The 26,201-nt window shown below is 44.1% G+C and overlaps 1 protein-coding gene across 1 annotated transcript in view; it reads left to right on the forward strand.

The window, feature by feature from the left end:
* Positions 1–10,335: 10,335 nt before the first annotated feature.
* The window catches only part of SDC2 (syndecan 2), a 59,783-nt gene continuing 43,917 nt past the window's right edge, over positions 10,336–26,201 (forward strand). Inside the window, exon 1 of the mRNA XM_014879780.2 lies at positions 10,336–10,596. Within this exon, the coding sequence (XP_014735266.1) occupies positions 10,537–10,596 (60 nt within the window). The 5' untranslated portion in view covers positions 10,336–10,536. The remainder of the gene's footprint in view (positions 10,597–26,201) is intronic.

Below are 26,201 nucleotides of genomic sequence, written 5' to 3' on the forward strand. Positions count from 1 at the left end.
TTGCAAGAACAACAAAGGGTATCTCTAAGATTTTCCTCAATTTAGTATAAATTTACTATTAAAATAGGTTCCATGTAGATTTGGATTCAAAATATATCACTCACAAGAAAAAAAAGACGCTCTTTCTACCATGTCTCCTCGATCTATGACCTATTGTTGGATAAGGACACTCTCCTGGCTAGTCTTGGAGCTGTATGTTAGTGTGATGATTGGCTGCTCCAGGCAGTGCTTGCAATTCATCCACTTGTTAAATTAAGCCCATTGTGGCTGCATCTAAGCCTTTTCCTAACCTTTGATATATGTCAACTTCTGGTCTTTCCCAAAATCACTGGATGGTTTCTCCAGCTCACACCTTCTCTGGGTTCTACCCTGATCCAGGACCACATGTTTTTACTGCCTCAGGAAACTACAGACAACAGGTCAGCCGCACTCCATGAAGACAGTGACTACCTTCATTGAAGGATCCCATGCTGTACATCTCTCTAGCCAGTGGCACACATTTCCCTTCCCACCATGGTCTCAAACACCTGCAGTCAGCCAGCCTGGCCACATGCTGCCTCAGTGAGCAACACCATCTGGCACCAGGGTGCTCACAGCTACCACTACCATTGCAACAGGACAACCAAAACCTCTACCTGCTTCAAACTGTGCAGCTGGACACTCTTCAGGTCAGTCTCTGCATTGTGTCTAAGACTTTGCACCTCAAGGGACTCTGCCTGCAAACCTCTGTGGTTACACCCACTGGGTCAGACTTGACCTACTTGAGCATCTGCACTATTACCTGGAATTATACCACAGGATTGACAGCTGCAATGCTCCAAATCAAGTGCAGCCAAACCACAGAAACTCAAAGATTACATGGGGTAGGAGAAATATGAATATCTGGTAGCAGAACAGCATCCATCCCAAAGTGCAAGGGAAAGGCACAGTTTCACTGTGCCATTCAAGATGAAAATGATGTCTGTGAGGCAGTGGCACCATCCACTGAGAGACATAATTGGAGCAGTCTCTGGCCAATGCACAAGTTATCTCTGTTTTGAGGAGTGAAACTGTGTTCTCATGACCACTTTGACCACGGCTGTACAACTGTTATGCTTCTTGTCACCCAGAAATTTGAACTGCAGGTGCCCAGGACTGGATGGCAATGACAAGGCATGTCCTGCAGCTGAGGACACTGCTGGCCTGGCAGACATGGCCCTCAGCTGAGGACATTGCACTCCTGGCAGATGCATCCTCCTGTGAGCCAGGGAACCACTCCTGCTGCTCTGCAGTGGACAGCCTCTCTGGCAGCTCGAGGGACTGTGAATAATCCTTTTGAGCTCCTGCCACCAGTCACAAAGTGTGATCAGTACATAATGACGCCAATAGCAGAGTGTGAACCTTCTGCTTTGAGTGGCTGGGTTTCAAAAATAGTGACAAGAAAGAGCTGGATATAAGGGACATTCAAAGGGCTCTGTCCTCCACACAGATCTCATGACAAGAATGTAGTCACCCCATCAGATCCCAGGACAGTGCTGCACACAGGTCATGTATTAGGGACATATTTCCATGGCATCTTCACCTTGCCCCTGTCTCATGTGACAAGTACATCTTCTTGTCCTGCTTCGCTCGTAGCATCACACAGCTGGATGTGGAACTCAGCCCTGAGAAGCCTCGCTCCCAGCATCTTGCCATAGGGCTTTTGGCCATGCCTGGAGCAAATAGTCTGGGGGGAAAATGTGCCTTCAAGACAACCATGATGTTGGACTGAGAAGCTCAGCATCCAGGGTCTGCCAGCAGGACACAGCACATGTGGTGGCTGAGGCTCACAGCACTGTCCCCTGTGACATGGTCATTTTAGTAACTCCTCTGCTGCTCCTTCTTGTATAATAATATGCTTCATCTCCTCCACAGTGGATTTAATAGAGGGTTAACTACTCAGGGCTTTTGTTCATAAAGACATCAGAATCTTCAAATCCTTGGTCACCCTATCTTAGCAATTAGAGTCTGAAAAACGATCTGGGGATTATCCTGAGGATCAGCATAAAATCTTGCTCTTGGAAAGATCAAATGAGAATTTTACCTTCGATTTTATCATATTCCTAGAGGTAGGATTTTCCCCAGAGATTTCTTGCACTTTAACTGGGTGTTCAGCTAGAAAGACCGCACATGTTGCTGTCTGACTGGTGTTTAATTTTTCTGCTTCCAAGATTTGCTTGACCTAAGATGAGAGCTATGAGTGGAGGGGAGGAAGGGGAGACAGACTGGGCAGGAAATGGAGTCCAGTGAACTTCTACAAACCTTAAACAACTGCAGTTGGCTGGCATTCAGTATGTGAGATGGACCAAGGTTCAGGGTGATTTATTTTATCTGGAATTGTTTCACATCTCTGGATGTAATGTGTGGGGTTGGCTCCCGCTCCAACAGCAAGTGGTCTTCTGAAGAAGGTTTACAAGATGATCTTTCATTTATCTGTAGTGTAGCATTTGCCTTCTCCACATTCACAAATTTGGAACTAATTCCCTGTATGACATAGCATTTAATGAGTTTGTCTCCTGAATTCTGCAAAGCATTTAAAATACTTTGATGGCTTTTTCTCTTTAGTAATTAATATCTTATCAGTGAGTTTTGCAGAGAACAATGGCCTGATTCTCCTCCAGTGCTGTTTTACATCTCTGTGGCTTCACTGACTACAAATGAGTTACTCCTGCTCCACATAGCGGGAGATGAGAATTAAGACCATAAGATTACCACTATTTAATCATATGCTTTGAATTCATTTTCTCTCATTCGGAATCTGTCCTTTGTTTGCAGCCCTGCATAATTGCCATTTTGCTATCTTAGAAAGCTGGTCACTCTCGAGAACATGTGTACTACCTACCCTTTGATTTAAGAACCCCGAAATGAGGGATACTCCAGCCAGGGGAAGTCCCCACCACACCATCTCATGGCAGTAAGTAATGGTTCTTCTCACTTGGGTGCCAGACCTCCCTTGGAGACTGTTCTACAGGCTCTGAGGGACAGTGGTTATTATTTCATTTCACCCCTAATAAGCAGTTTTTTTCTACATACCTGAGGAGTTTGCAATTAGACTCAAAATAGAAAAGCTCGCTGCAGGAAAATTAATCTTTTTCTCTAGCACGAAAAGTCCAGCTGCATTTTCTCTTGAAAACAGCCAGACCATAGACTCTCCTTGTACTGTAGACTAATTTGTTTTGATGCTCACAGGATATATATCCTGAAATTGAATAAATATGCTGAAACACGCACAAACTGGACATGTCTTTATTTCATTCTTTTGGCTCTGGATCCAGTTCCATTTTGAGAAGGTAAAAGCAACTGAGAGAGAAAGAGAAATGAAAAAACCCAGATAGCTGTGATAAGGCTTGACATAGACAGATGCTCACTTGCTGTTGGAATATATGTTTATTTAAAATATATTCATATCTGAACAATGAAGTACGAGCAGGCAAGAGGTAGCAGATACTGTTTTAAAATAGTTTCATTAATTACATACAAATCTGGACTAAGTTTAGCATGTTAGTGAATTAAATGGGCAAGTACTTCAGATTCTGTTACTCCTGTAAGTTAGGAGGTGATAAGTGGTGTCAGCTAATTCTGGTGATTTTTCCATGTGTGCAAGCATTACTTATGGGTACAGATTTCCAGGACCAGACAACAGAAATTAGTTAAGAACAACACGAAGAAAATTTTTGCTATAAAAACATTTAAGCTACAAAACAAAGTGCTTGAAGTGGAGAAAAATCAAAATTAAGGCTGTCCTTGCAACTAATGCTTTATGATACCATCTTTAATTACAGTCGTCTGTGTAGCTTTAAATTTCTGCAACAATGTGCTGCATGGATCTTACTGCTGCATGGATCTAACTGACATCATTATCTCTCACTAAAAAGCCTATTATTTATACTGATCAGCCAATGCAGGGCGTCGGGGCTGATTGACATCTTCCTTTTCCTATTTGCTGACAGCAAAGGAAGATGGTGCTTTACATCTGGCAGTGTAATTTCAAGGTCTGGAGGAGAATGCAGTTTCTCAATGATGCAAGTTATCATCTTGTCTTGGTCAGGACTGTGTCCTTCCCCCTCTCCTGGCAGACACTGCACAGCCCTGCTTTCCTCCCTTGCTGCCCCCATAGGAATCACCTACCATAGGTCTCATGTCGTGACATTTGCCCCTCTGTGCCAATGTCTCCTACCCTCACTCCAGCCTTCTCCCTCCCCATATCCCCCTCTATATCCCCCTTTTTCTTCTTCAGTCTCCAACTCCTACAACCACTGCCCTCTCTTTATTCCCCCATGAGTAAACCAAATTCCCCTCTCTTTTCCCTTGCTGCACAGGCACACACACCAGACCTTGTCTCACAAGTGCCAAGGGGAACTCTACAGCCCTTTTATTTGGAGACCAAATAAGCACAGAAAAATTTCTATGGCTCTGAGCTGAATATGTCTGACCTAGATGGGATTTTTAGATGTGAGAATTTAACGAGTCTCTACTGAGCATGTACAAACTGCAAAGACTGTAATGCTTAGACATGGTCCAAAGCCGGGAATAATTTCTCAAATGTGTTGAAAAGAAAATTTCTGGTGTTTGGTTGACTTCTTTTGCCAAATTTTTGGGCTTTCCTTCCATGCATGGAGGTAAAACATCTTCTCAGGGAAATTTTGATGGAATTTGCACTACCACAGACAAAATAACATACTTTCTCCTAACCTTGGTCTTGGAAACAGATGCACCATTCTTGATAAAACTTGCAAAACAAAAACAAAATGAAATAAACAAAGTCAGCTGGAGGTTGATACCCAGTATAGGAAATTTCAGCTTGATATATTAAACTTTGGCAAATGTATAAGCAACTGACAACAGGACATAATAATGAAAAAGTGTTGGGCAATCACTACACCTCTAATTCATAACTCCCACACATTTTAAGATAATGGAAATTACTCATGTTCATCAGGAATTGAATAGATGCTTCTGTTATTACTTGTATTATTCAGTTAGGAACAGCAGCCAAATGTATGTCTGACTTTCATTAACTTGAGCAGTATACCTTGCAGTATTAAAATCTATTTCAGTTCAACCCTTCTGTATTTTTCTCCTGATGTACTGCATACAAACCTTAACCATGATATCATCTTTTGGGATAATTAACTAAATCAACATCGCATTTCATTTGCAGAGATCATCACATATGAGACACTTTCAGGTATGCAAATGTCTCAGGCAAATATTGAGCCATGGCTCTAAATGGAACTTTCAGAGATAAAGAAATACCTTTTCTATTTTAAAGGTACATTTTGTCCTAATTAAAAAAAAAAAAAAAAAAAAAAAGTAGTAGTGTAATAGCCTTGGCTAGAATTGTCAGAGTGGTAAATTTTACCCTGTTCAGGAGGCCAGCACAAAGTGACACCGGGTTTCTTACAGCAGTTAACGTCCAATGATAAAGCTTTTGTACCCAGACCAGAAATGGTTTTTGGCCAAGTTTCATAATTTTTTTGGTAGTTCTAGCTGTCAGCATTGTGTCATTCACTTTACTTATGATTCTTGGTAGGCATTGCCCCCAGAAAAAGAGATTCTTAAATCAGCAAGGCACTTGAGGCATGTTTTTTTGCATTTAAAAGATTCAACGAGTTGTGGAATACCAGGGGATGAGCCCTACTTCAGGATGGTGCCAAAGCTGGACTTTAATGCCAGGTGTAAAGGCCATCTTTGAATCTGGATGAAGGACGGGTTCAGATGTTCCCCTCTAGGAAAGGGCTGGGACTTTCTGGAAGTAACTCTCTTGGAAAGCTGGCTGGCACCATTCTCAATGAGCACAGGTGACTCTGGATCCCCCTGCACATCCCCCATGCATCCCCTCACCAGAGCAAAGCCCCAGCCCAGGTGCACATCTCTGTCTCTCTGCATGGATACTCCTTTTGCTGCACAGTGACAAACACAAGCCAGCCCCATTTGCAGGCTACTTTTTGGACTGTTTCACCCAACCCACCACCTCAAAGGAGGCTGCTGCTTATGCTCTGCCTTTAATGCCAGCCTTTCATTTTCTTATTACCCCCCACCACTATACCTGTCCATGAAAAATGAACAAAATAAAGTTTTGTCAACTGCATATTTCTACTGTCAGTTGTTGCAGGCCATGCTCAGACTTTCTGCTGCATTCATATAAAGCCCATAATTACAAACCCCACATAGTCCAGCTGTGAGGTCCCAGTGGTCACAGCAGACACAACAAGCACTGGTTGCTCAGCAATGCCCTTAGCTCCTGCTGCACTGTTGATTCAGCTATCAGGGATGCCTGGTTTTGTGCAGACATGTTTTGTACTTCATATCTAACCCAAACAAAACTATAGATATAATAAAAATTAAATAACCTGAATACATCTACGATTCAGAAACTGCATAGCAAAAGAGGCCTCTGGATCAAAGAGAAGCAAGCATGTCCTAGGGTATTTTGGGGATGCTCAGAAAAGCTACCCTTTAGAACACGAGCCTGTTGAGGAAGGATGCATGTTCATGTAATTACACTGTTAAGAACTGATGCAGAAAAAATCATTCATTGACGTGTTACCAAAAATTGCTGGCACCTCTCCTGTGGTTCAATGGCCCCATGAGTACCAGTCCCATTTTACTACATCCCTGAATTCAGATAATACTACAGAAATGAACACAACTGCACTTAAAAATATTACAGACATTTTTATAGAAGAGATGAGCAGTTCTATTGTTCTTAAATTAGAAGAATAAAATTTGGGAGTTTGGGGATGTGGTAATAAATCTCTTTAAACTGTCCTACCAACACATTGTACGAAGCTTTTTTTCAGGTCATTGCCAATGTGGCTTCAAACAGATTTAATGTCAGCTGTATTTTTTCTTTTCACTGGTTCTGTCTCTCTTTGAATAAGTTATTTGAGAAAATTTGCCACCTCTTATGATCTTTGAATGTGATGCCAAGGCTATCCCATCCTGGGCACAAATACAACCATCAGTCATTTACATAACAATCAGCTCTGGCCAACGCCACCTTGTCACCCACTGTGGCGCGAGGCTCAGGGTTGTGCTTTGGGTCAAGCGTTCTCAACCACAACTTATATTATTGAACAAATATGGACAAATGGCATTACTAGGAACTCTCCTCCCCATGCAGATATTTTTCCTTAGCCCTGCTGGTGGTGCAAGTCACCTGTAGGATTGGCCATGCAAAAATGAACGCATGGGAAGCACTCAAAAAATGTGATGTACATTTATCCTTAATGGTGCCTTGGCAGCCATAGGTTGGAAACTTATTCCCAAGACTTCCCAACTTGCTTTTTGCACAGTTCCCTTGTATTTCTAACCATGACTCTTCCCTAAAATTCCACTAACTCTCCCCTTGGGAGATACCCAAAACTGAATTTTCAAATTTGGTGGATATTTGGGTCTTCAGTAGTTGATAACCACACAGCACAGCTACACTTGAGGTCCTCTTGCAACCTTCCAGCACACAACATATTTTGAAAAAAAAATTTAAAATGCCCTTTGGTGAAGTTTGTCTCTTAATCTCACCTGAATCCCACTCCTGCCTGGTTTGATGAGATGTTGGTGTGGTGATTGGGTGGCCTATGTCCACTGGAGGGCTGGAGGGACCCAGGGTGATACAAAGACAATGCAGTGAACACTGCCTGACAGTCTGTGTAAGAAATGCCCAGGCCTGCTGCTGCTTCTCCATGGGACCACGTGTGGAAATGCTCTTAATGCTGTACAGTGCTTCCAGACAAAAAACTCAGGAGAATGGGAAGGAAGTAAGTGGGACACAGGACAATATTTTGTTATTTCTGTGAACTACAAGAGTTATTTGTTTTCTATTTTTAATCCTCATGGTAATTTCTGTCTTTTCAAATCATGTCTGGCTTCTGGTCTTTAGTTCTGCTCCCTCTAGCATTAACGTGTGTGTGTATCTTCATGTTTGGCATCAGATATTGTCCCCACAGAGGCTTAAGGATTTGGAGGATTTGCAGGTCTTAGCCCCAGATCCTTCAAGGGCACTGCCCATGAGTACACTGCTGGTCCATGAGGAGCCCATTTGGTGCCATCATCTTTGCCTGGGGAAAGCCTTCTCTTCGCTTGTTGCAGATGATATTTTGATCTTTGATAGATTCTGCCTAGTATGTAAAACCCTGATAATCATGCATTGCAACATGGAAGTAAAGCTGAGCTTAGTTGACATGTTAAAAGACATGCCTATTAAAGAATGCTAAAAATGTTAAAGAATGATAAAAAAATACCCCAAAAATACCCTACTGTAGTAAATCACCTGCCCCTTGGTGTCTGATGACCCTTAGGATGCTTCCTGTATGCAGTGTCTTTGTCTTCACATTTGCTCTTTTCTGTTATTTGTTTCTAATGTGGCGCTCTGTTTTCCTACTGTCAAGGAATGCTTTTTCTGGTTTCCCCCTTGACTGGGGGCAAGTTGCAATCCTTGCAACTCTCTCAAATCTCTCCCCTCCCTGCAGACTGGGATGCCTGTAAGATCCTATGCCTATGTGAGGTCGTACAGATTTTGTCCAAACGGAGTTTTACTCCCTTTGCTTCACTGTACTTCACTCACCCACATCAAAGAGTGCTGAAATTGTTGCTGAGTTGAATTGAGATGCGGCTGCCTACAAAGCAAGAGGATACTGCAACAAACTTTGAAGGAGAAAGATTATATTAAACAATCTGTTTAATATAAGGAATACATTAAACAATCTGTGTGTGTGACACCAACAAGGAGCAGACCACTGAAAATCTGGTAGGATTTCAGTGGGGAACGCAGCCTAAAAATCAATGACATGGCATGTCCGGAAGGTGGATCTAGAAATAGCAAGTGTGGTAACTGTTGAGAAGTATCACGTTCCTGGGAGTGGGTCGCACACAGCAAGAGCAATCCAGGCACGGCCAGCCTCCCCTCTGAGAGAAGGGTCCTGCCTTTCCCCAGCACAGCCTCAGCCACCGCGCCCACACTGCACAGGGATCGCCAGGGATGTGTTTGCCTGGGAGAGGCTGGGAAAGTGATGAGTGGGGTGAGAGATTGCTTCTGCCAGATTGTTTTATTTTCTTACATGGCATGCCTGTTTTGATAGGAAGGCAACCAGATCGGGAACTGGAGGCGGTTGGGATCTCAAACACAACCCGTTGGCCAGTCCTTCACAGAGCACAGGGTAAGCAAAGTGAAGGGCATGGAAAAACATCTGCCTGGGAAAAATATCTCCCCAGAGTATCTCCCTGGGTTTTTTTTTTTTTTTTGCCGTCTCCGGGGCCCGGGACCTCTGAGAGGGATAGACTTTGCTCAAACGAAAGAGACCATTATGGTCCTTGTGACCATTTGATTCAGACTATAAAACGCGGTTTGCAACCTTCTGACTTAAATCACCAGTCGTAGTTTGCAAGTGAGACTGATATATTTTGCTTTCCTGGTTATTGCTCCTTTCCCATGTCCAATGACTGATGTCATGTATGTACACGTTCAGTGGTGGAAACATGCTGGCATGTGCAAGTGGATCGCGCTGAGGCTCCTAAGCTCTGCAAAAGCACCATTTTCCCCAGTTGAGAAATACCATGGACTAGTTGAAGCAAGACTTCTTGTTTTGCCTTCTGGAGCGCACATTCTTGGTGCTGTCAATTCCTGCAATATTTATTTTGAAGACATAGCTTCTGGATCCTTGCAACTAGCTATAAATCGCAGCCCTCTCTTACTTTGCCACCCCTCACCCTTAAAAGTTTCTAGTCTTTTTTTTTGAGGGCAAAAAGTCTAAAAAAAAATGAATTCTGAGGCAAAAAGCTAAGTGGGGATTTGCAATGAGCTGGCATATTCGGGATAGCCCCGCTTCCCGTGGTTTTTGACCCCTCCATTTTGCTTTTTTCCCGACACTTGGAGCTGCCACCGAGGCTAGGCGGGGAGGGTGGCGCGGAGCAGCGGTGCGAACCCCGGCAGCACAGCGCTGCTAAAAACACGCGGCGGATTTCTCCTGCGAAGGGGGAGCCTTTCCACGTCCCCGATTTTATACCGGGCCAGCCTTCTCTGAGCCAGTCCGCGGCGCTGCTCATGTTTTCCACTGGGGGGGGGAGGACGAGAGAGGGGAGACCAAGGCGGAGGAGGAGGAGAAGGAGGGAGGGGTGGGGGGGGGGGGAAAGTTGCTTGAATTTGCGAGGGGCGAGAGCCGGCGGTGGCGGCGCGCTGCTTCTTTCCACTGGCTGGGGGAGCTGCCAATCTGTGTTGTAATCCTGCAGGAATTTCTGCGGGGTTTAACTGGGAGCCGCGGCGCCGCCGCCGCGCACTCGGGGCGGAGGGAGGGCGGCGGAGCCGGCAGCGCGCAGCCTGCAGCCCGCGCGCCCCAAGCACCGGGCCCGCCGGGCAGCGCCGGAGCGCAGCGCCGAGCCCCGCGGAAGGAGCGCGGCGGGCCGGACCCGGGGCGCCACCGGCCCTGCCCCGCGCCCTCGGGCGCTGCCGAGCGCCGCCGGCCCCCGGTTTCTCCTTTGTGCCCGGCCCCCGGCGGCCGCCGCGCCGGCTCCGCGGGAATAATGCGGGGCGTGTGGCTGGCGCTCACCGTCAGCTTCGTGGCCTGCGCCTCCGGGCAGCCGGTGAGTGCCGGGGCAGAGGGGAGGGGGCGACGGCAGCGCCGCGGGACGGGACGGGACGAGGGGGTAGCCTGAGCCCTGCCCCGTGGCATCGCCGTCCGCGGGGCACTGGGCTGGCTCGGGGGGCATCTGTTGATAGTTGAGCGGTCTGCAAACGGCAGGCGCTATTCCGTCGCACCCGCCAGAAAAAGAAAGAGACAACCCCCCCATTCAAAAAACCCCCAAACAAACAACCCAACAAAAAACCCCAAACACCCCCGCGAATCCGAGAGGACCACCCTGCCGGAGCGGAGCACCCTGCCGCCCTCCAGCGAACCTCGGCCGAAGTTTGCCGCAACGACCCAGCCGCCAGCCGGCCCCGGAGCCCCCCCGGTGCCTCCCCGGTGCCTCTGTCCCTGCCTCTCCGGAGGAGGGGCGGCTGCCCGGCGCCCGCGGGGCCGGCTCCGGGAGCGGGGCTTGCACCCGTCCCGGGCCAGCGCCGGGAGCCGCCGGGCCGGTCCGTGTCCGAGCGGCCGCCCGGGGACATCGCCGCCTGCCCCGGGAGCGTCCCTTGCACAATCCACCGGCCAGCCCCCGGTCCCGGTGCCTGCCGCGGACCCGGCCGGCCCTTCCCCTCGGGCTTGCCGCGAGGTGCTGGGATAACGCTGCTGTTTACACTTTTTCCGCGCCACCAGTGCGTTCGCTAACCGGGTCCTGTGCTTAATGCAATTAGCTCTGTTGCCGGGATTTGTACCTCTGGGAAAGCCTCTCCGGCGAACGCTCCCACCCTTTCGTGGCAGGAGCCGCCGAGGACCGGCCAGAGGGTTTTGGTCTTTTCCATCTGTGGATCTGTCTTGAGGGAAGTGGTATGCAAATGACACTGGTGCAGAGTTCGGGCAAATATTAGGAAATTATAAATTGAGGTTTCAATATGAAATTAAAAAAAAAAAAAGACAATTTAATCCAATTAAAATGAGCCGCTTCAGTGAACTAAATAATGTCACTAGTTTGGGTTAATTTTTAAAGTTCTCTAGCTGTTGTGTAAATTAGCCAAGTCACAGCCTTCATGAAATCTGGCACATCATCAGGGATTTCTAAGGATACAATTGCAAAACACTTTTCTTAAAGACTGATTAAAAAAGGGTTGGGGTAGAACACTGACTCTCGTTTCCGCTAAGTGTAACTGTGCTGTAGAAACACCCTTGGCTAATGAGGTGCAATATACTTTAATTTTATAGAAGCGCTGTTAGTATGAAGTTCTCTGGTGGAGCAGCTATTAAACTGCCAGAGTAATTAGTAAAGTATTAAGTTTGATGGGTTTTTGCCGTAGGATGAGCAGACTGTGGCAGTGTGAGGTGGGTTGTTGGGGCGTATTTGGCACAGTGTGGTTCAGGGGGCAATGGGGAGAGCAGAGCCCTGCTGGCTCTGCTGCAGCGCCCTTACCGCTGCCAGAAAGTTCAGGGACTGGAAAAGTAAAAGGAGGTTGGTCTTTTTCCTTTTCTTTCACCTCCTTTCTTTTCCCTTTAACTGTGCCTGGCAGCAGCTTTATGGTCCCTTAAGATAGAATTTTGTAGACCGGTCTCTGGGAAAAGACAGATGCCAAATCTGTCTTCTATGCAGAAGTCTGTCCTTATCATAAGAGGAATTCTATACGGATGTTTAAAAAAATCATCCCAGCTCTCCAGATTACTGTCAAATGGATTGAGCTCTAAATTTCTTCGTGTTTTTAGATTCTACTATTTATTATTCAGGGGAAACCATAAGGTAAAAATCTCATTTTTGATGAAGTAAATTATCTCTGAGTCTTTTGAGCAGAGAAGGGGGAAGATGCAGCAAATTTTTTTTTAAAAGCCATGCGTTCCCTGTGTTTGGTCCACATAACCAACAAACACTTTTATTGGGGTGGGCCAAGGAGATTTTAGCGCAGTGTTAGGAATGTGCTGGAAGTGAGACCTGCCACTGATCCCACGGGAGTGGTCTGTGGGTGCTGGGTGCGTGCTCTGTGTGCCGTGCTGTGGGCTGTCACACCGCAGCTGTGCTCTGCTGTGCCATGCCAGCTCCCCCGGGGGAGCAGCTGCTTCAGGACAGGGCTGTGATGGAGAGGGTGAGAGGAGCCCAACCTGTTAGTGCCAGCCTGCACACGGTGGCAAGCGTCACCCGCACCAAGGCGAGTGGATTGCAGCTGGGGCTTGCGAGTGGTTTGCTGCCATCAGCGCAGTGTGCAGTGAGACATCAGATCACAGTGGGGTCTGGTAACCTATGTGGGTCTGGAGGGACATGGGGGATTCACCAGACTTGGCTGAATGGCAAAAAAAGTGCTTTCTAGCTACCTTGGAAGTTTCTTGTTTTGCTTATAAGTGAGAGAAGGACACTGACATGAAACTGCTGGAAAGAAAACTGGGAGAGTAAGAGGTCTGATGTGCCTTTTAAAAGGTTGAGCCCTTGAGCCCAGTCCTGATGATGTTGGGAGCCAGCTTCTGCTGATTTTAATAGCACCAGAGAGCAGTGCCAAGTATCCAGCTGTAGTTGTCAGCTTCCATTCGGAAGAGGCTGATAAACCTTTCCGTTTCGTTCTAGTTTGCAGCAGTGGGACGAATGGTTTTCCAGAGCTTGTGTGACAGTCTGATCCTCTCTGCATGCCCAAGTGCACATTGAGAAACTTTGCTGGCTAGCAGGTTGTGCTGCATACTGCAGTGTTACGGTGCTGCTCTCCTCACAGAAGGTTTAGTCCATTCTCTCCCCAGGAAGCTTCTGGAGTCTGGAGGCTGCTTCACATCATCAATACACGCGTGTGGGGCTGGATTTGGGACTTTCAGTCAAACAGAGCATTGGGGTATCGCTCTAAGTAGTCTTTTGGTTTCTTGTGTAAGCATCTGACTGCTGAGTTGTTGGCATAAATACAGTCATTGAAAGATGATCGAAGAGTAATATTTGGTATATTTTTCAGAAGTATCCAGTATTTGAGAAGCATGATGCTGTAATTTTCCTACATTTGTTTCTAATGGTTACTTTGGTTTTGGAATTTGGAAAATTGATAGTGTGTTGGAGAGGAGGGATTTCTTGTAAAAAGGCAGTTAGACTTCAGAGATAGTAATTACAGGAAAAGAAGGGCTGAAGAGATAGCTGGTATTTAGATTTATATGCTGTGTGTATCTCTTCTACGTGTGTTAAATTTGCTTTGTCAAATAAGCTCCACAGAAAGGAGGAAGCTTTTCAGTCTTGATTTATTTCTACCCACCTCCAATTCACATGTACTTTCTCTTCTCACTGCAGTATTGATAAATGTTCATCCATTGCTTTTTGTGGTATGGCAACACCTGGAATCTGCCATGGCAGCTTCCCTTGCCCTGACTGAGGTTCTGGGTTCTGCCAACCAACAGCTGCCTGTTGGATGCCCCATGCACTGGAAATTCCGGGGAGCTCTGGGGTTTGCCACCAGTCTTGGGTATTACAGCCACTCCTTAGATGGATGTTCTCAGGAGCCCCATTCTGGAGATGGGTTTCTCTCTTAGCTTAGATTATTGTTTAAAGAACAGATGAATTTTGACCCAAGATGAAACACTAAAGTTCCTCTTTTTAACGTCTTAGCCCTGAGTTCTGCATGGGAACTTGGAACTGACTTAGTATTGAGGACTAAAGTGCAGAGATATTTTCTCTGCATTTTTTCCTAGATCCTTATCAAGAAAGTAGATGAGAGCATCATCTTCAGGAACAAGTCAGGACAAATATCTTAGGGTTTGAAGTTGGGTGCTGGAATTGTGGTTCTTGGGCAGATAACACCTCTGTGGTGGGTTTGAGACAGTTACTGCAGCTAATGGAATAAAGGTGGTGGACTTTGGAGAGTGTGGAGTAAGTCTGGAATTTGCTTGGAGGTTTGGTAAATCTAAGTTTCTATAGTCCTAAATTAAGTGTAATCTCAGGATGACATGATAAAAGCCTAACTTCTTGACTAGTAGAGGTGCAAGTTATGAGAAGTCACTTGTCAGACACACAGACATGATCTGATGCCTCTGGTGGGGACGGATGGATGGTGGAGAGCTACCTGCCATCCTTGGTGGGGAACGTGCCATTTTGGCAGGGCTTCCTGAGCTTGGAGAAGAGCCTGCAGAGGAGCCAGTTGTTTGCAGAGCTCTCCATTTGCACTGCTCTTTATGGCGAGTTGTCTTTATAAAATGTCAAGCAGAGGCATATGGATGGCATTTATTAATTACATTTCCTCACCAAATTGACTTTTGCCATTGAGCAATTTAAACGTCTTGCTTGTGGCAAAGAATTGCAGGCTTTAATAAGGCTCAACAGCTGAACAAAGAGCTCTTGTCTAGTTATGGAGAAGTGCTCTTTTGTCTTCTGAATAGATGTGACAGACTAATTTTTAACATAAATGTTGTGTTTGAGATGGGCAAGCTTATTTGAGGCCTCATATAAGACCCTACTTGAATCTGAGTCATGAAGATGCCCTCTGTGCTTCTGCATTTGAGAGAGGATGCACAAGTCATGAGCAAGTGATTTGGTCCACATTCAAGTCACTTTGCAGTTGGTGTTGTAGGAAGCATGCAGAGAATTGCTGGAGGCTGTTCTGTGAACAGCTTGTTGTTTGGTTATCTTCAGTTCATGCTTACAAGATGGTAATAAATTGCTATCTATAATATTTTCAGGACTAGTAATTTTATTCATAGGTTACATGACACTATTCAGTGATTTGGGAGCACGATTTCTCCTGCTCACATTGAAGTATAATTTGCAATCTCTTGAGCACAGACTGCATTAGTGTTTGACCCTCTAATAATGACAGTTCTCTGTATGTATGTTGTTTTCTTGATTAGCTCAGCCCTGGGGAATGCTTTCAAAAGCATACTAGATATTTAGGCAGAAATACAGAATACTTGTAATCCTCAGAAGTACTGGAATACTGATTGCAGAAGGAGAAAACGTAGCATTTAACAGCCATTTGCAACAAGTGCCTTTGCACTGAGCAAATTATTTTTGTTGATGTCTCAAGCAAGAGTTTCATTTAAAGTGAAATAATGGCTAATAGGGTGGTGATGAATCTGCAGAAATTGGCCTTGTCCATAGATAGGCTGTTAGAGTGTCGTATATTTAAGCTGGGCTTAACTAAAGCCTGAGCTGGATGCTCCATCTGAAATCACTATTTTTAGTTTATATATAAACAACTTATTCAGAAATCTCCCTTCTAAGCTAAATTGTTGTGTTCCCAAGGTGAATTGATTTGGGGAAGTTCAAATAAAAACCTGTTTGGCTGTGTTTGAGTTGTGAGCATGAAGATAAATACATTGTACTTTTATTAATAGTAAGGAGACAGAGGGACTTGCAGAAGGTCAAATAGCCTGTGGTATACACAGGCACAGAATCAAAATGTTCAGAAGCCAGCATTGTGATTAACAACCAGAATATATTGTCTGTATTTAAATGTTACGTTGGCAGACATATTTTGTTCCTGTTTGATTAACCATAATAAAGCATAATTTTCTCTAGAGGTGCTTTCACACTAATGGAAGTCACTTGCCGCCTTTCAGATCAGTGTGAAGTGACCCCTCCCTGTTATTTGAAGTGTATTTCAGAAGTGTGACTGTCTGTGTGGACTGAGAGGACTGACTCTCACAGAGCTGTAGGCAAGAGTATATAGCCTGGGAGATGAAGTACTTCCCAGGGAGCAGCTGGGTGCATGACCAGTGTAGCCTCAAGACTAGAGATGTTTCAATAGAGAACAAAAAAATGTATCATACTCACTGCTGCATGAATGAATAACCTAACCAGGTCTTCCCTTTGCCACCTTCGACAGGATCTCTTCTCACGTGTCTGCTTCTGTCCTTCCATTAATTATGCAAGTAAAAGCAAGCTTTCCTCTTTCTCTGGGCTGAGCTGCATTAATTCCAGCTGTGTTGATTCTTCAATATCTGCAGGAGTAGCTGGCTGGACTCAGTACCTGGAGGGCACAGCCCAACTTCACACACTTGATATATTTTGGCTTTAAGAGCAGAGTCCTGTTTGCATTTTGTACTGGGGTCTTCAGAGGAAGGCTAGAAATGGATTTGAATATATCGTGTATGTTGCAAGCTGCAGAGATGAGCGATATCCAGGATACAGATTCTTCTTTTCCCAGGTTGTTTATTTGTGCTTACTCTGGATGCAGAGATTCCAGAACCAGTGTGTCACTTAAACTGATTACCAGGTGAAAGCATCTGCAAAGCCTTTCCATTCAAATCTTTTTCAAGTGCAGTTCCATGTTCAAATACATAGTCACTGACGTGTGACATTAATGGTATTCTTATTATTCAAAATGAAAACTTGGAAGGGAAGCAAAGTGGAAAGGTGAAGGTAGTTCAAAGTAATGGAAACACACAACATCTTTGGGATAGCCAGAAATTGAGTTTCCATTGAATATAAATTTGCATTGCATAAATAAAAATAAATATGTCTTAGTCCTATAAATTATAATAATAACAATGTATAATTCCTACAGCAAGGATGTGCATATGATAATGCTGCTGAGTAGCAAGATTCTGGGAATTTTTGTGGAAGGGAGATTGCAAAACCTTCATGTTCTGTCCTGTCTGTGGGATTGAATCTTCTCTCATTTGGGAGCTCAGAGGCACTTGGTACTTGCCCATGGTGGCAGTGCAAGCACGAAGGAAAGTGTTTGTCCAGCAAGGAGAAGGAGCGTCCATGAACAGCATGTGTGAAATTTGGTTGTGCTAGTTACAGGCTTGTGTAAATGTCATTGGGAGAAGGTGTAAAGTTCTCAGGCACTGCTGAGGCAGCGTCTAAAGTTAGAATATTAATGCTTTAGAATAATTGGTAGCTTAAACATCTGCAACTCACAAATCTCCCTGTCCATGGTATAACAAGGAAAATGGCTAGTCTTGGAGATAGACAGGAAAAGTGATTAAAGTGCCATGTATATATTCCAAATTCTTGTCTTTGGTGAAGCTGTTTATGATTTTCCAGATGTGTGCTCTTTGATTATTTCTCATCCATGAAGGCTGATTTTTTTTTTAATGCTACATCTAAAATGTCATGAAATTAAACCTCTTGGGGTACTTTGGAAATTGTGTTCACAGAGACTGTCTTCCACTAAGCATTCAGCACTGACCTCTCTCCAGCTGTTGCAGTTCTAGCTTGAAATGTCTTAGAAACTTCGTGTGTTTATGTGTTTTATATAGAACTTTATTCTATATCGAGCTCTATTTTACATATATTTTCATTCTTTTATACTCTTGTGTGTGTGTCTTTCAAGTGTCAGGAAAAGAAATGCCGCACAGAACATGCTTCTCAGTTAAATAAACAGAACAAAATTTCTCTCAAAATTATGTTAATGATTTTTTTTTGGCCTGAATTAGTGTGGAAGGAGCAGCCTCTCTGACTTTACTTACCAAGAAAAAAAGCCTTAAACAAAAGGTTTTCTTTTCAAATGCTGGGAGGTCCCACTACAGCTGCTGTGGCCTGAATGGACCGCTGGCTCCGAAGAAATTATCTGTGTTGTAATTGAATGTGCCTTTTTATGGCTTTTGACAAAAATATTACAGTGGACATGTCTGTCTGCTGCATGGAAGCGTGGCAGATGTCTCCAGAAATTTCCAGAGAGTTTGGCAGTGACAAAACCCTCTGGCAAACCATGAGATGGTTTCTGCTCTTGTGGTAGGAGCTGTGGTCCTTCCTGCAGCACAGAGCATCCAGAGGAGAGGAATAGCATGAAGCTGTAGGAAGAAGGAACAAGTCTGATAACTGACTACAAAGAGATAAATTATTTAACAGCCTTAAATAATGAAGACTCATGATTCGTGTTCGGATAATGTTTTGACATCTCAGTATTGCTTAATGGTCTGACTGTGCAGGGTTTGATGGTGAGGAAAGTAGGTTCCCTGGCCTCCTGTTAAAAAGAGATGTACCTCCTTAAAGTGTGCAGGTGCTGGAGGAGACAGAGCCTTGAAGTTGAGTTGGCTTGTTGTCTCCAGCTGTAGTGCCTATGCAGATGTTTCTCTCTGGTGCTGCTTAGCCCAGCCAGCCATGCCCTGCTGAAGAGCAGGGCTGTGTCTGCAAGGGGGATCTTTGCTTTGGCAGGGCTCAGCTCAGTAATAAATAGCCTTTCTGCTGTGGTGGAGAGGCAGTCATGTGCCCATGCCACTGGGGCTCCCTGATGGAGGGAACTGCTGAGCTCCTGGTAACACAGAGCATTTGATCCAAAATGGTTCGAGACAGTACTCTTAATTACTGCCATGAAAATGCCACTTCTTCTCTGTTTTGCAACTGTGGGCATTAGAAAAGGGAAATTACCTTTCTTTTGTTTTGGTTTTTACAATAATTCACAGCCTGAAAAGCTGCCCTTGGCCGGTTTGGGTTTTGTGCTTGACTAATGTTGCTTGACCATATCTCTCCTATTTAACCAAAAGCTTGTGACTTGGAATCTTGATGTAGGTCTCTTCTGGTGGACACCTTGGTCTTCTGCCTGGTGGCATAAACTTGATAGTGATGTAGATTTTCTTATCCTTTTTTGAGAACCATGAATGTTGTCTGTGGGTTAAAGAAGTCCTCTGGGTTTGTGAATATTTTGTCATGCTGCTGACTTCATGTGACAGAAAGTATTTAATTTTTGAGTTTTTTTCCTATGACTTTCTCTATCTACACTGAAAGAATTTGGAAGCTTTAGGTTATGGCAAAACCCCCACTTACTTTTGGGAAAGGAATGTAGTGGTTCTATAATGTGAAGGTAGGAGTCTCCGTGATGCTTCTTTGCAATTTCTTGTTGTTTCACCTCACATCTGAGGCTTGCCTCCTCTGCTTTACATGGATAAATGTATTTGACTTGAGGAACTTGATGAGAACTGAGGAGTAAACTTCTGGCAGACACGGTTAGCCTTTAAAAAAGTGGGTAGGATGCCTTGCTATGGAGGTTGTTGCTGTACAGACAGTGCTGGCACAGTTCCCACGTAGTAAAGTCATTCACATGGCATTTCTGTATTTGTGATCAGAGATGAGGGGTCCTAAGGGAGGATTAGCAAGAGTATTTTTGGGGATTTCTCACTGGCTTCCTAGAGATGCACAGAAAAAGCTAATCTCTCTCTCTCTCATTATTCAATTCAGCTAATCTAATTGGAAAACCTCCTTAGAGCAGTCTCTGGCAGCTAGCTGTAGCAGCTGTACAATTAGTAGTGTCACCTAACAGAAGAGTGAAACAAGGAGCAGTAGGAAACTGGAGTAGGATGTTTCGGTGTATCTTAACAACCCTCCCAAGGACCAAGCTTCCTAGAGTGAATTCAGCTGTGAATTTTAAGAGCTTACAAAACCTGAGGAAAAGACTGAAATTTAAAAAACTTAAAATTCTGAATGACTTGATGAAACAGTTTTGAGGTTTAGGGGTTGTAGGTTATTTATAGATTGATTTTTTTAAGTGAAAATTCACACAAACATGACTGGATATGGGACTGGTAGGCTCTATTGCCCATTCTTCAGGGTGTGAACAGTAAAGCTGAGCAGGGAAGAGGTATATAATTAACTGCCTTATATATCTGGGAACATTTCCTTGTCCTTTGCCTTCCCAGCTTGGCTACTGGACTGTGTTTTATTTGGGGATAGCCCCGAAGGCCATCAAAGAGCAAGAGCTGGCATGGAGGAGAGCACCAGCCCCATGAGGAGGTGATGGAGCCATGGGCAGTGATGTTCCCTGGTTGCACAGTCCAGGGCTGTACCTAGGCACAGGAGGGCATAGGCAAGTTTGCATTTGAATCACCAGCTTGGCACTTTACAGCTTCACATCATTAATTACTGTGATGCTGATGCCATGTAGCCATCTCTGTATATTCAGAGAGTATTTAGAGAAAAGCATGTGTGGGGCAAGTAATGATTTAGCAATCTCTGTGGAGTTACGTGGTTGTCATATTTGAAATGTGTGACCTGTGGTTATAAAGGATAGGTTTTGCAAGTGCTGTTAACCAAGTGGCATATGTCAGGGACTGGAAAATCTAGGCTATTTATAATTACCCACAGGTGGAGAGGGAAGCAGCAATGCATAATACCAGTAACAATTATCAGCAGTATAGAAGTTCATCTCTTAAGCCGTTGGGTCTAATGCACTAAAAAGTGTTTGATCTGAAGTCTGGCACAGCCTTCAAATGGAGCTGTTCAAAGGCGTCCTGACCTAATTTTGCTGCGGAAGTGTGTGAGTCTTTCTCGTTCCCCTAATTTCTTGCAGAAGGTTTCAATGATAAAGTCTTCATCCTCTACACGTGCATATATTTTACTGCAGAGCTTTTGAATAAAAGCAGCCCTTGCAGGCCAGGTGGTAAATATAGTACTCAGCTTAACAGAAAAGATGTTCAGTTTATCAGAGACATTGTCCTCCCATGTTTTGCAGTTGTCAGTCAGCTTTCCTTAAGACTTTTTTATTTGCTAGATCTTTTTGTGATTAATTGAAGTTTAGTGCTGGCTCTGTACCTTTGAGTAAAGGCTTCATATTATACTGAACTTCTATCTTAGTGAAAACCTCTAAAATGTAAAGCAGCTTTTATTTAAAAGTTTGCTTTCTTTTCAAGGGAAATAAATCATTAAATTATAGGACATTTTCCATGTAGCTATGTAAATTTATCAATTAAAGCATAAGTGCTTTGACTTTCCTCTGGATAAATCAAAGCAGATGTAAGACATGTCTTAATGGACTTTTGTCCTCAAAAGAAAATGAGGAGAAAACAAGTTTATTTTTCAACAGTGGCAAAATAGAGTGTACTGCTGAGATGGGCAGTGCTCTGTGTTATTGTCTGTGTTGGTGTAGATTGTTTTTATCAGAAGAGAAAAACTAACAAAGCAACACAAACTGAAGGCTTTTAAATTCTGTCTGACCTGTCACTTCTACAATTTCTCATGCCATTATCACCACAGCAGTGGTGTATGACTACCAGTTTCCTACAAGAAATGTTGCTTTTTGTTCAGTGTGGGATGTTTTAACTTGTGCTGGTGATATTTCTGAGCAATACTGCACAGTACATGGTAACTGTAGTGCACTGTATTGTAATTTATACCTTAAGTTATTTATTTGCTGTTTTTCTTTGCAATTTCTTGTGCTTCCAACTTCATTAGACTGATTTTTTTTTCTCTCCCTCCTGCTGCTTTTGTGCTATCAGGCACAAAAGGTAACTGTTAGCTTTGGCACTGCTCTTCAGTCTCATGTTGCAAGTACAAGATCCAAGAGTAGAAGAAAAGGTAGATGAAAAACTGGGCTGGCTCTGGGCATTTGCTCACTCTCAGGAATCCTTCTGCTCACTCAGCTCACAGCAATGAAAAAGAGGGAGTGGGGAGGAGTTGGTTGTGAGTGACCAAAGTATTGGCAGAGCTGTTGGCAGGAAGGGGATGCTGGACTGCTGACATGTCTTGGCCAGACCTTAATTAAAGGAGAAGCCTGGAGGTGACTGGCTTGGGCTGGAAAAGAGTTGCTGTATCAGGGATGCTAATTCCATCTTTGACTCATCAGCTGTGTCCATTCCACAGCACTGGAGCACGCAAACCAAATGTTTAACCAGACATGGATGATTTGAGCACTGCATCCCTCATCCCCTTGGCTTTTTGGAAAGTGAGTGTATGGAGCCAAATGTTGCAGCTTGGCATTTCTCTCTGTTCTTTAGATTTTCTTGAAAGATTTCTGTGTTCTCCCTTCTGACTGCGGAAGGATGGGAATGATGGGTGCAAATTGCTCCTCCTCTGATCTACAGCCTCATTTCAAAACTTATTTTGTGCAAATCACCATTTGTCTGTTTAAGTGATCAGTAACTATGTTTGCTCAAATGGAGGGGGAGCTGTCTGAAGCTGGGACTAGCTGAAGTGTCAGATTACCGAGGGCACTATAATCAAGTTGACAGCTGCTTTCCTTATGCTATACTGAAACAAAATATCCCAAACCATTGAACAGAGCCTCACCAAATACATTAACCTCAGTGCTTTTACTCTTTGCACAAGTTGGTGGATTACTTAGCACTCTTGGCTAATGCAATACAGGAGTGCTAATCTCTGTCTCTCCATGGATAGCAGAGGGGAAAATGTCGAGTGTTGCTCCCCCAGGAGTGTGAAGATGTGCATGGGCTGATGGCCATGGCTGCAGTGCAGGGGGAAGTGCTTGTGCTCCCACTGGAGATGCTGAGCCTGGCACAGGGAACACAGGGTGGGATTATCTGTGGCGCAGCAGCTGCTGTGTGGATGCACACCTCTCCATCCCCTGTGCAGTGAGCAACCTGTTAACCCAGCCCTGTCTCCCTCCCACCCCTTCTAGGTATTTGCACTTGCCCTTAAGTAACCATTTCTTTCTTTGGCTTCTTAAGCTGACACACTTTGACATATTCAGGGGTGAAAAATGGGAGGTGCTTCTTGAAATAACCTTGATGTGCTGTGCAGGAGAAGCCTTGTTTGAGGAGCAGGCTATGAGAATCCTCCCTGAGCTCTATTTTTATCTCCCTTTGAATAATATCAATTGATTTTATTTTAAACCAAACCTCATGTGGGTGTCTTAGCCACAGAAAAAAAAAAAAACAAAAAAACCACAAAAATACCTTGCTAAAGTTTGGGTGCAGTTTATTTCCAGTAATGAAGGGCAGGCCTGTGTAGGGAAGAAGTTTACGTGAAAGAATGGGATAAATAAGACTATTGGAATATGCTGGTCCTGGGCTTTATTGTGGGACTTCCAGTAAAGTTTTGGGAATAATCATCAGGTACAAAGCCTTTTCTTGATATTCACCCCTTCAGAAAGAATTATTAGTGTTTTGCCTGCCAGAGGCTTACTCTGAGAGCAGTCAGAGGGCTGTAAGCAGAGGGACCCTTTCTCTGGCATCTGAGGAAGGGTCTGTCACGACAGACAGCATAGCAAGAAGGGAGGTTGAACTGGAAAGCCTGAATCTATAGAGACAGCAGGAATAAGAGACTTAAAAATTGCAGGGGGTGAAGCCAAGAATACTTTTTTAATTGCTGAGCTGAACTGTATGGAAAGCATAGCTTTAGCTGTTACATGCAGCTGCCACATCCCCTTTCTGGTTAGGAAAGGCAAGAAGAAGGAGAAGTAAAGGACTCTGAGAAAATCATGAGTCAAACTTGACTCACACAGGTCTGGAAAAGTGCACTAGGAGTTTCACTGGGTATATTTTAATAGCTGACTGTAACGAGAGGGAAGCTGAGCAGCCTCCAGCTGTGGGGTTTGCAGGAGACTCCTTCCTTGCTCCCTCCATGCAGCCCTCCCAGTGCTCTGCACTGCCAGTGTGACTGAAAACCCACTTTTCTCTGACCAAAGAGCCTCTCCAGCTTACGGAAAAGCACATCTGAGTTACGTCATTTGTGGTCAATTACATGAAATGTTTCCAGAGTTTAGAGTATGGTCTGAGCACTGCTGATATTCCAGTCAAGGCAAAGAAATGGGATGAGAATTAAGTTATTGGTAGAGCATGAACTTAGTGTTTTCTGGGTTGCAGATGCTTGGCTATTTCAAAACACCTAGTTTATCCTTTTACCTTTTCTCAGCCACACCTAACTTGAATGAAGCCTATGCTCTGCAGAGACTCTTGGAAGACATGAATTTTGAAGTGGGGAAACTGCTCGTTAGTGAGAAAGCATGAAGAACTGACAAACAAGTTTGGTACCTCATAATTTTTGCTCGTAGAAGATCTAGAGCACAAGGCCCCCCAATAACAAATTCCCCATCAGCAGAAGATTGGATGATGCATCCAGGCTTTCCTGGGGAACTATTTAACCTTTGCAGGAGGATGACTGGGGTGTGCCAAGTCCCTACTTGTGTAGCAGAGACCCCACATGTCCCTGTTCTCCAAATACTTGATGGTTTTTTGTTTTAAAATGTAAGCAGAATCTGAAACTATAAGGTTGACTTCTTGCATGAGGTGATATCTTCAATGGAGGATGTACAAACCAAGGAAATTAGAGAGCTGTTTTAATAAGATCTTTAGGCCTGTTTTGTTTTCTTTTTTGATACTTATTTTTAATCCTCTCCTGCTGGCAGTGTAAGATGCATCAGAAGAAGGCAGTGTGTTCATTAGGTGTGGTGCAGGATTTATGATGACTGACCAAAATGAATAGGCTTCACTGGATGGTCATTGAGTACATGCTCTGGAAATAACTACTCCATTTACTCTTGGGGTTTGGGAAATGAAGGGAGACTTTCTTTCAGCCCTTCTACTTATTTAAAATAATACACTGACGTGCCAGGCAGAGCAGGATTTATTTTTCTAATGCTGGGAGAAGAAGCCTGTGATTAAGAAACTTGGCAGTCTGTGACTCTTAGTTTTCTTGTATTTTTGATGCTTGTGTTTGTATGCTAGGGTGTTCACAAAAGCATAAGAAAGTGTATTTTTGGGAAACTTGTGAAATGGATGACATTTTCCAAAAGGACAGTGTGTCTCTTGGCAGCATCATGGTCAAACAAGTAAATATGTATTTTGGTAAAGAGCCTAATTTTGAGAGAATCTATGGATCTGCCCTGTCATACCCTCCTCATTGTGACTGCAATTCCAGGCAGTCTTGGAAATACCACAGATACCAAATCCAAGTATTTTTCCTCCATATTTCATTAATCTAAAATTACTTTTTACTTCTATGATAATGGCTGGATTGATGTACATTAAATAAATACACTGGATTTCTAGTAAAAATAGTGTAAATTAGGGGTGAAGTAGCCTAGAACTCCAGTGATGGTGTTTCAGCACTTTCTGTGGGAAAAAGGTATAAACTTCTGTTTACTTTTACCTCTCATCTGGCTCCTGCTAACAGAGCTGGTTTGGCTGTCTGTATTTCCAATGTGGAGAGATCTTCCCTCAACTAATAAAAAGTGTCAAACTCTGCTGAAAATTTTGTAGAGGAGATGGTGTAATGCTGTGTTACTGCTGCTGATGTCCTGTGTGTACAGAGGGCACAGAGAAAGTCGGATGGAGAGACACACGGAAAGATAAGAGCCATGGTGTGACTTTACACGCTGAATCATTCTGTGACTGCTCACAGCTGTTAATTAATGCCATTCCAGAAGATGATGTGTGTTTTGGAAGTGGCTGCAACATTAGATAGGAGAGAGGCAGCTTTCCCTGAAAAGGAGGGAAAACCTTGAAGAAAATCCATGTGCTGTAACTTTTGATTCCTTCTACCTTTGTTTTTGTTGGGATCTTTTGTTTGTTTGTGTTTTTGTTGAATGGAGGATGTGACTGCAGTCACTTCCTCACTCTATCTACTCTGTCCAAGAGCCAAGTGAAGCACTGATGGAAAGTGAGTGGGTACATGGCATGGTCATTCCCAGTACATGTGCCAGAAGGTGAAAGAGCTGACTTCTCACCAGTCCCTGAGCTGCTCACCTCCTCCAAACCCATTCTTCATCAGGGAAGCATGATAGTGTTGCACATGATGTGAGAGATGGGAGTGAAGGCCATGGTGGATTTGTTTGTGGGACTTCAGGAAGATGACCATGGGAAGTGGGGATGTTCTTGTGTAGCTCTTGTGAGAACAGAGGACCACCTTCACTGGAGAAAAAATGGGACAGACTGGCAAGGTGGAGCTGACTGTTTGGGTGGAAAAAAAGCACAAATACCCATTGTAGTGTTTGACATCTGAACTGATATGGCTGTCGTGGCAATACTTAAGCATAA

This window comes from Sturnus vulgaris, chromosome 1 (assembly GCF_052056855.1).
Source record: "Sturnus vulgaris isolate bStuVul1 chromosome 1, bStuVul1.hap1, whole genome shotgun sequence".
NCBI classification, from domain to species: Eukaryota; Metazoa; Chordata; class Aves; order Passeriformes; family Sturnidae; genus Sturnus; species Sturnus vulgaris.